At 34.5% G+C, this 10534-nt stretch overlaps 2 protein-coding genes across 2 annotated transcripts in view; both read left to right on the top strand.

Annotated features, from left to right (window-relative positions):
* The window catches only part of LOC134846715 (uncharacterized), a 413719-nt gene that overhangs the window by 278054 nt on the left and 125131 nt on the right, over positions 1-10534 (top strand). The window lies entirely within an intron of this gene.
* On the top strand, positions 1512-10474 carry LOC134845521 (complex I intermediate-associated protein 30, mitochondrial-like). Its single transcript, XM_063862450.1, has 6 exons — positions 1512-1591; positions 5272-5468; positions 5722-5834; positions 9107-9219; positions 9398-9583; positions 10065-10474. The coding sequence occupies exons 1-6, from the start codon at positions 1562-1564 to the stop codon at positions 10305-10307; spliced, it is 882 nt and encodes a 293-aa protein (XP_063718520.1). The 5' UTR covers positions 1512-1561; the 3' UTR covers positions 10308-10474.

The following is a 10534-nucleotide window of genomic DNA, read 5'->3' as shown; positions in this document are numbered from 1 at the left end:
AATGTATAATATGCACTCAAATAACGAAAGCGGAAATGTTCCAAAAAATGTGAACGACTTCTAGTTTCGAATATGAATTTTAATTGTGAGTTTATCTATTGATCTAGCTTTCATACATGGGGTTAATTTTACATGGGCGTTCAAAAAAACTCAATCGAAATTTTCAAAAGACAACTCTTTTGATCGTATTTTTTTTCGGTGTCATTGCATTCAATGACAATTTTCCAAAAATTGGCAATGTTTTCTCTATTTCGTTTAGTTTTTCAGCCACTTTTCTCTGCATTATTTGAGTGAACGAAGTGAAGTGACAAACCGTTTTTTTAAGACTGGCGAACAATTAATTCGGTCGATTATTAAAATGTTTTTTTTTGTTTTTTTTTCTAGGAAAAGTGATACAATTTGTTCAAGCTCAATTTTTTTCGCGGTTTGACTTTTGATTTTATTGTAAGTTTACTTCATTTCCTTCGTTGAAAAAAGGCGAACTCCGCTGTCGAACAGCAGAAGTGTAAATGTTATGAAAAAGTGATCTTCTAGTTTCGAAAGTGAATTTTATTTTTGCACATCTCAGTGGAATAGAAAAGTTTTCTCTTGATCCAGTTTTTGGGGTTAATTTTATTAAAGATAGTCAATCAGTATTGTTCGTGAAGTTCACAGTTCTAAGGCTATCTTTTTTCTTTGGAAGTTCAAAACTTGAAGTTTTCAAAAAACAACTCTTGACAGTATTTTTTAATCGCTTTCATTGCATTCAATGACACTTTTCCAAAAGATGGCAATGTTTTCCCAATTTTGTTTAGCTTTTCAATCGCTTTTTTTGCATTATTTGATTGAGAGAAATGAAATGATAAACCTTTTTTAAGACTGGCGAGCAAATTAATCGGTCGATTCTTCGCATATGTTACTCGTTTGTTAATAGTATGGACGTAGGTCAGACTCTTATTAACGTCACGATGATGGCGTTTTTGGTCACACAGTATGTTTATTGTGCATTTGAAATTCCCGTTTTCTTTCCAAGTTTGTGCTTCTAGTTGTAAACCAATCGATTTTTTATTGTTCTGACCGATCTGGCATAGGGTCCGTTTGTTATAGTTTTTCCCGCCAATTTTGACTACCTCGAGGAAAGCAAGTAGGGCGTCAAGTGAGGTAGCGTAATAGTTATCGATAAGTTGTAATTCCGATTCTTAAAAAATCAGAAAAGTTCTCTGTCGAGAAAAACTGGCCTGCTTTTTTCGATTTTCAGAATACATAAGACGGATTTGGTTGAGAGGCGGATTTTACTTAGCGGCTGATTTTAGTCCTCATTTTAGTTCTTATAGAAGTTAATCTGTGTTATAGCTAATATTATTTATCATTCCTGCAGTTTTTCAACTAATTCAGTCAATCTTTATAATAAATAACAATAAGCTAGAAAAAACTCGAAATAATGACTTTATTTGTGAAGTTCTTTTATGAACTACTGTGGTCAGAACATGGATGTTTTTATTTTTTGAAGTTTGAGTTTTGGTTTTATTTTAAGTTATTGTATTGAGCGGAAGACGAATCAGGCTCTTCAACAAATGTGGAAATGTCGCGAAAAATAGAACTTGACTTTCAAGTGCGTTTTAGTTGTTACACCTGCGATCTTTTAAGATACATCTTAAATCACTCGCGAGCTTGCGAGTACTGTAAGGTGATGTGGCTTTAAGGCGGTATAGGGGTACTTGAGCAGTATTCGAGCAGCTTTTTTGTATCTAACCTTTTTGCAATGAAACTTCTAGTCTTTCGATGTCATTTTAATTGTTCCTTTTAATTGAAATTTATTTGTTTGATGTACAAGGTGAACAAAACAGCTCGGGAGGAACAGGGATTTCAAATTTCTGATAAATCCAAGTTTTTGGTCTTATTTTCTACACTATTAGCCGTCGGTTTCAGCTACTTGGTCGCAAAATTTTCAGTTGACAATTTTTTGCCAATTTTATAATCACGTACTTATGAAGTTTGAGACAATCTGGGTAGTACCGAAGGCTTATAGATTCGTTTCTAAATATTGAGGGTTTACTCAGTTATGTTTCTGTTTTTTATACGTATGTTTCATAATATTTTTACGTTTCTGAATAGAAAATTGGATTGGATAAAATCAGCTTCATTAATATCTTTTGGCTTGTATTGAGCAAACCTGCTGAAAAAATGGCGGTTGCTCAATTGCGAGGACATTATCAGGTTGGAAATTTACTATCTTTGCCACTCTTTGATAGAATCTGTGAAAAAAATTGAATTATAAAATGTCACTTCTGTCTATTTTGTTCATTTCAAAATTTTCCTACCTTAATCGGTTGTAACGTTTTGATAATGGTGATTATGAAAATAATTTGAGTATTACGTTTCTTAATACTACTTTAACGCTTCATTAATAATAGTTATGAAAATCATAGTAGTTTAAATTTTCTTGATAGAAAATTGGATTGGATAAAATCGGCTTCTTCTGTGCCCTTTAGTATTTATTTGAGCAAACCTGGTGAAAAAGTGGCGGTTGCTTAATACATGCCAAAATCCGTTAAAGAAAATAATTGCGAGGACAATATTAGTTTGGAAAATTGCTATGTTTGGCGCTATTTGACATAATGGGTGAAAAAATGCAAAATATTCAAATATAACAGTTACTTTTGTGCATTCTATGCATTTAAAGTTTTAATCTAATCGACTTTAACGCTTCATTAATAATAGTTATGAAAATCATAGTAGTTTAAATTTTCTTGATAGAAAATTGGATTGGATAAAATCGGCTTCTTCTGTGCCCTTTAGTATTTATTTGAGCAAACCTGGTGAAAAAGTGGCGGTTGCTTAATACATGCCAAAATCCGTTAAAGAAAATAATTGCGAGGACAATATTAGTTTGGAAAATTGCTATGTTTGGCGCTATTTGACATAATGGGTGAAAAAAATGCAAAATATTCAAATATAACAGTTACTTTTGTGCATTCTATGCATTTAAAATTTTAATCTTATCTACTTTAACGCTTCATTAATAATAGTTATGAAAATCATAGTAGTTTAAATTTTCTTGATAGAAAATTGGATTGGATAAAATCGGCTTCTTCTGTGCCCTTTAGTATTTATTTGAGCAAACCTGGTGAAAAAGTGGCGGTTGCTTAATACATGCCAAAATCCGTTAAAGAAAATAATTGCGAGGACAATATTAGTTTGGAAAATTGCTATGTTTGGCGCTATTTGACATAATGGGTGAAAAAATGCAAAATATTCAAATATAACAGTTACTTTTGTGCATTCTATGCATTTAAAGTTTTAATCTAATCGACTTTAACGCTTCATTAATAATAGTTATGAAAATCATAGTAGTTTAAATTTTCTTGATAGAAAATTGGATTGGATAAAATCGGCTTCTTCTGTGCCCTTTAGTATGTATTGAGCAAACCTGGTGAAAAAGTGGCGGTTGCTTAATACATGCCAAAATCCGTTAAAGAAAAAAATTGAGAGGACAATATTAGTTTGGAAAATTACTATCTTTAGCGCTATTTGACATACTGGGTAAAAAAAATGCAAAATATTCAAATATAATATGTAACTTTTGTGCATTCTATGCATTTCAAATTTTCTTACTCTAAGCGGCTTTAACGCTTCATTAATTATAGTTATGAAAATCATAGTAGTTTAAATTTTCTTAATAGAAAATTGGATTGGATAAAATCGGCTTCAATTTTGTCTTTTGGTATGTATTGAGCAACCCTGCTGAAATAAGTGCTGGTTGCTTTATACAGGCCAAAATCCGTTACAGAAAAATAATTGCGAGGATAATATCAATTTGAAAATTTACTATCTTTGGCTTTAGTTGACAGAAACTGTGTAACAAAAAGTGCAAAACATTCGAGTATAACATGTCACTGTTGTTTGTTTTGTGCATTTCACAATTTTCTTACACTAATCGGCTTAAACGCTTGATAATGATTGTTCTGAAAATCGTAATAGTATTACGTTTCTTAATAGAAAATTGGATTGGATAAAGTCAGCTTCATTAATATCTTTTGGCATGTATTGAACAAACTGCTGAAAAAATGGCGGTTGCTCAATTGCGAGGACATTATCAGGTTGGAAATTTACTATCTTTGCCACTCTTTGATAGAATCTGTGAAAAAAATTGAATTATAAAATGTCACTTCTGTCTATTTTGTTCATTTCAAAATTTTCCTACCTTAATCGGTTGTAACGTTTTGATAATGGTGATTATGAAAATAATTTGAGTATTACGTTTCTTAATCGAAAATTGAATTTGATAAAATCAGCTTCATTGCTGTCTTTCGGCATGTTTTGAGCAACCCTGCCGGAATAAGTGGCGGTTGCTCAATACATCCCAAAATCCGTAAAAAGAAATTAATTGCAAGGACAATACCAGTTTGAAAATTTACTACCTTTGGCACTATTTGACAGAATCTGTGAAAAAAACATTCAATTATATTAAGTCACTTCTGTGTATTTTATGCATTTCAAATTTTTCTTGCACTTATCGGCTTTAACGCTTTAGTAATAGTATTGCGGTTAGTTAATAGAAAATTGGATTGGAAAAAATCAGCTTGATTAATGTCATTTAAATTGCTGGTCTAGTTTTTCAACCCTCGAGCCTTCTGTTAGGTAGAAAAAAGACAAATGACAGATACGGGTCTGCTTTCGACGGAAGTTTCATCCCCATTTATTACAATAGTTATTAATCACACTTTCGCACGATTTCGGGTAAGAAAATACTGAAAAAATATATTTGCATCAATTCGTTTACCGATTAATTCTTTCACTGTCCTCAATATGCGTTCATTTTGATTATTTTGCTATCTATTAAGTTGAGTGTCGAGAGCAGACAAATTTGTCGAATTCACAAAAAAAATCTACGACAAGTGATGATCAAGTTTTTTGAGCAGTTTTTTTTTACTAAAAAAGAACGGCTGTTGGTGAAGGTTTCAATAATGTTTTTCTCAATTTAGTAGGCCCTTGTAAAATACTAATGCTCGTTCAGTAATTATTTTATCGATTTATTTTACAATTTATAAATGAGCGATCCGACGCTTTCTTGGTCCATACACATCCCAGACAAAATAAATCCAGTTGAGTCTCAGTGCCGATTTTTTTGTTCGGTTGATTTGTTAAAAAAAAACTTAAATCAGTTGCGGGAATTAAAGTTAAATTTCATGTGCTAGAATTAGTTTCTGCCGCTTTTGTGGTAGTTAGGTTTTTTAACCGTTGGAGTAGTTTCAATATTTCAAGATATTTCACTTAGGATCTTGACTTCAGGTCTGGATGCGGTTGCGCACGTTTTTCTACAAGCTGCTGGACTTGCAGATATCATGGGTACATCGCTTCATGAAGTCAGAGGGGATGATTGAAGAGAGCTCTACGCATGTACCGGGCGAAGAGATTGAAAGACTCAAGTTTTCTGTAAAACAGTGGCTGTACGAACAAAAGACACATCTGTCAAACGAATACAGAAAGTAAGAGATCGATAATACACGAATAGGATGGTGTTACAAATTCTTCCTCTTGGTTGATGAGGATGAAAGTTCTGCTTTTCAAGGTCACGAAATAGTTGGTCATCTGGAACTCAACAGTATACGCACCAACTATGTAACGGCTGCAGAATTGTACCTATTTCAAATACAAAAATGGCTGACCATGTCACACAGGTACTTGCCAACATGCATATAACAAGTATGATATGGAAGTTGTGATTTTGTTTGTTTCCAGTCAAAGTCATCAGGAGTCTCTGACGTTGTTCAAGTTCGACAGTGCAGATGTGGTGAGACAGTGGGTATCCATGGGAGATGGTGACATGGGAGGAAAGAGCAACAGCAAATTAGGTGATCGTTTACAGAAGAATACGCCAAAGAAAGATCTTACGCTTAGCTTGCTTTCATTGTTCCGACTTTGTGTTCTGAATATTTGTGCTCGGTGTAGTGTGGTTTTTTTTTCTTCAGACAAATTTGTTTGACCAAAATTTTTCCAAATTGCATCGACGAAAGATATTTGGCTTTATTAATATTTTGCTAAATTCTTGAGTTCGTTGATGCTAAACTTTTCATTTTGCACTCTTTACGCAGCCTTCGGGCGAAAAATTTAAGCAAACAACGGATACAAATTTTTCGCAAATATTATTTGTTATATCTTTTTCACATCTTAAAACCTATATCATTGACGTTGAACGGCGGCAGTTAGAACTTTCACGGATTTTCCCTCATACGAGCAGTTGGCTCTTTCGTGCTTATCATCCTCTCTGGGTAATTTTCTTTATATTTGTTCAAACATTGTTCATATGGCAGTTTGAATGGAAGATAAATTATGACAAGACTGCTCGTATCAGGGCGAAGCCCTGAAAGTTCCGACTGCCTTTTTAAGTTTATGGAGCAGTAATAACATAGACAAAATATAAAAAAATAAATGAAATCAAATAAAACGAAAAAAAAATTTTTCTACAACTTGAAATTTTTTCTATGAAAATCATCCCCCCACACGCCATACAAAGTACAAAACAATATTTTTTGCTCCTTGTAACAAATCAATTATGGCAAATAAGCTTCTTTCAAACAATTTGGAATGATTTTTAAGACGAATAAAATCTCCGCTTACGCGTTAATAGCGCGAATTATATCGCGCGTTAATTGTCCCAAATTGGTCAAAATGGCATTCTTTAAACCCTCATAACTTTACGAAAAATGATCACAGGTGAAATATCTTTTCAAATTTAGGCTCAGGACAACAATATTTTTCGAATGATATAAAAAAAATTCCGTCAAAAATGGCTAGTTAAAAAGTCGAAGTTTGTCTGAAGAAAAAAGCCCACCCCGAGCACAAATATTCCGTTACTTTCGTATCGAAAGTCGGAACAAAAATCTGTTCGTTTTGACTTGTTTCTTTTTGCAGTTAAGACTCTCAAAGAAAATGGCGGAATGTTTGTACTTGCTGTACTTTTTTCTCCAGACAAGTTTCGATTTCTTAACTAGCCATTTTTGGACGGAATTTTTCTTTACCACCTGAAGCTTGAGCTCATATTTAAGAAAATTCAGTTTTTTAACTGTGATCATGTTTTGAAAAATGTTTTGAAATTTATAATTTGGCTGATTTGTGGCAATTAAAGCGTGTTTATAAAACGTGCTATTATTGCATAATTAATGCACGTTTTAACGCGTAATTAACGCACAACAAGACTGCTCGTATATCAGGGCTAAGCCCTGAATGTTCCGACTGTCCCTTAAGTCACATTGAATATTTTTGGGGAAAAGAAAATGTTGAAAACTTTTGGACAACACCAAAGTGTGAAATGTTGAGTCGTATGAAATTGATACAACCGATCTGACTAGCTAGCCTCAATTCAATTTCGAACGATTTTGTTATGCGGGATAATTCGCCACGCATAAATTAAAAGCGTTACGTTGTCAGCAATATGAATAAATTCCTCGTTTAAAAACCAATCCAATGTGCCAATAAAAAAGTGTGCTAACAACGGAAAAATGTGCCAACAAAAAACAGCCGCTACAAAACAGTACCATGTGATTGTTTTTTTTTAATCCGATAGGTCGAGAATTGTCTTTTTTTTCACACAAACAAAACAAATAGTGCTCGCGGCAGTCGCGCCAACAGTGGGATAGGACTCCATACAAAAGTTCCAACAGCATATGCGGGCCAAGGCAACCTTCATTCTTTTATAATTAATTTGGACTGTTTTATTGTACGACGTTTCTTTTTTTTTGTGTTGGTGGCTTTTCGATAGCTGTGCTTTGAGTTTCAATTAGTAATACCTTAACACAGTTGCATTTTTCATTGATCAAATGAACCAAAAAAAGGTATTTGTTTCAAACAACAGTACAATAATAAAAACTCGGTTTCAAAAATTTTCCAACTCGCAATTTTTTGAAATTCATAATTTATGCATAATTTGGTTTTCTGCTTTCCAGTTTATTTCATGCAAAATTAGTGTGGATGCCTTCAGTTTGTTGTTTTCCAAATTATTACATGCAAAATTGTGTCTATTGTGCATCGCATTGACATTGACAATTTATACTGTGCATCGCATTGACAATTTATAAGCACGTGTAGCTGCTTTATTCATGGCTAGTTTTAGTAAATTGTGAAGGGCCCGTGGCTCAAATGCCAGGACAGGGGACTTGAAATCTCCTGGTCATAAGATCGAATCCGGCACAGCAAAAAAAAATTTTTTCAAGGCTTATTTTTACCTTTTCTTATTTCACTTTATAGGGCCGCCTTTTTGTGGTTTTCGAAGCGCAGTTTCGCCTCTGTGTTTATACTTGGCATCATGTGTGAGGCTGGGGGTTAAAAAAAATCAGAAAAGTGTATTTGTTTTAATTGAAGTTTTCAAAAGTTATTTCAGTCGTAAAACAACAGTCGGAACATTCCAGGCTTCGCCTTGATACGAGAAGTCTTGCCTTATTTTGGATTGTTTCGAGGTGTCTGATAATGCGGCAAATTTATATTATTAGAAATGAATTATATTATTAGAAATGTGGATGCCTTCAGTTTGTTGTTTTCCAAATTATTACATGCAAAATTGTGTCTATTTTGCATCGCATTGACATTGACAATTTATACTGTGCATCGCATTAACAATTTATAAGCACATGTAGCTGCTTTATTCATGGCTAGCTTTAGTAAATTGTGAAGGGCCCGTGGCTCAAATGCCAGGACAGGGGACTTGAAATCTCCTGGTCGTAAGATCGAATCCTGCACAGCAAACAAAAATTTTTTTTTCAAGGCCTATTTTTACCTTTTCTTATTTCACTTTATAGGGCCGCCTTTTTGTGGTTTTCTCGCTAGTGTTTTCGAAGCGCAGTTTCGCCTCTGTTTATACTTGGCATCATGTGTGAGGGTGGGGGGTTAAAAAAAATCAGAAAAGTGTATTTGTTTTAATTGATGTTTTCAAAAGTTATTTCAGTCGTAAAACAACAGTCGGAACATTCCAGGCTTCGCCTTGATACGAGAAGTCTTGCCTTATTTTGGATTGATTCGAGGTGTCTGATAATGCGGCAAATTTATATTATTAGAAATGAATTATCGTGGCTGAAATCTATATCTACGGAAGAAGACTAAAGTTTAAGTAATGATTTGATTGCTTCTTTAGCCCTTGGTGCGAATAAGAAATTACTGTGGACTGGCAATGTTAGCACAGCAGTTCCTCGAGATGGTATCACGTTCCAGTCGGGATATGTTGGAATTAGATCACGACTATTCATGGTGAGCAAACTAGTTAAGTTAACGAATCGACTGTGCATTTTGCTAATTTTCTATGCAAATTGTGAATTAAGACACTCATTTTCTGTAAGACAACAACAGTACGCAAATTATTATGAGAAAAGATCAGAGTAATTAGTTGTTAAATAGTTCCTTGAAATCATAGTTGTGTTGTGTGTAGGCCTCGTTCTATAGAGACGGAGTGTTAGACCTGAAGCCATGGAATGTGATTGAGATCAGACTGAGGGGAGATGGGAGGAGGTATCACTTCAATCTGCAAATTGACGAACAGTTTGACGCCACTTATGAGGATCTCTACTTCCACCCTATCTTCACAAGGGGCGGACCCTATTGGGAAGTCGTTCAGGTAGAAACTTTGCAAATTACATAGAAACACTTCAATAAATCTCCACGATGCTACTGACAAAATTAATTTTACATGTAAATGGTCATGTGTTGATATGTGAAGATCTTCCACGTTTTTAAACATCAAAGCTGTTATCGTGGTGGCAATAATTAAGTTTAACTGAAAAATAATTGCCGAAACACAATTCTGAAGCAGACACCTTAGAAATTTTATTGGCTTTCAGTCGGTGGCGTGCGCATGGATTTTTTGGCGAGGATTTTCAAAAACATGAAGACGTGAAGAAAGTGTGTCAAAAAAAAGTACCTAAAGGGGAATCTAGAAACATTTTGGCAACTAGAATTGGAGGTTGGGGGGGGGGAGTATAAATGGCTAATAAGAACTATGTCGAATCAGCTGTTACTTAACTTGCCACCATTTTTAAGCTAATTATGTACCACGCATTGGCCACGTATTGGCTTGTTCATAGAGTCCGTGTGTGTAGATTCCGTTTTCGCACCTGGTGCTGTCGAACAAGGGCATGATATGTCGCCAAACCACAGCCGTAGACAGATCCATGGTGCGCAACATAGGCTTCAGTCTAGTCGAACACTTCGAGGGGCCATTCAGACTGGAGGTGGACTACATCAAGTTTATCACTGACGACGCACACAGACAGGCGTGTGCTTATGAGTTCGCAGGGTCCACCCACGGAATGGATTGGGGCAGCAAGTATGGCAAAGTGTAATTAATGAAGCTTCACAAAACTGCCCTAAAAGGCTTGATTGGTCCCGCAACTGACTGAGATGTTGACCTTGAACAAAACTATTTATATTTTATGTGCGGAAAACTCAAAAATATATTTTGACAGCAGTTTATTTTGATTGATATAAATAGTACAGTTTGAACTTTTCACTCCTCTTTTTCTCCTTGGAAATTTAGAAGATCGTTTTAAGAATCTTTCGAGCTTCCCTC

The sequence above is a fragment of the Symsagittifera roscoffensis genome, chromosome 5 (genome assembly GCF_963678635.1).
Source record: "Symsagittifera roscoffensis chromosome 5, txSymRosc1.1, whole genome shotgun sequence".
Classification (NCBI taxonomy): domain Eukaryota; kingdom Metazoa; phylum Xenacoelomorpha; order Acoela; family Convolutidae; genus Symsagittifera; species Symsagittifera roscoffensis.
The sequence above is the reverse complement of the archived record's forward strand: the minus strand, read 5'-3'. Positions and strand labels throughout refer to the sequence as shown.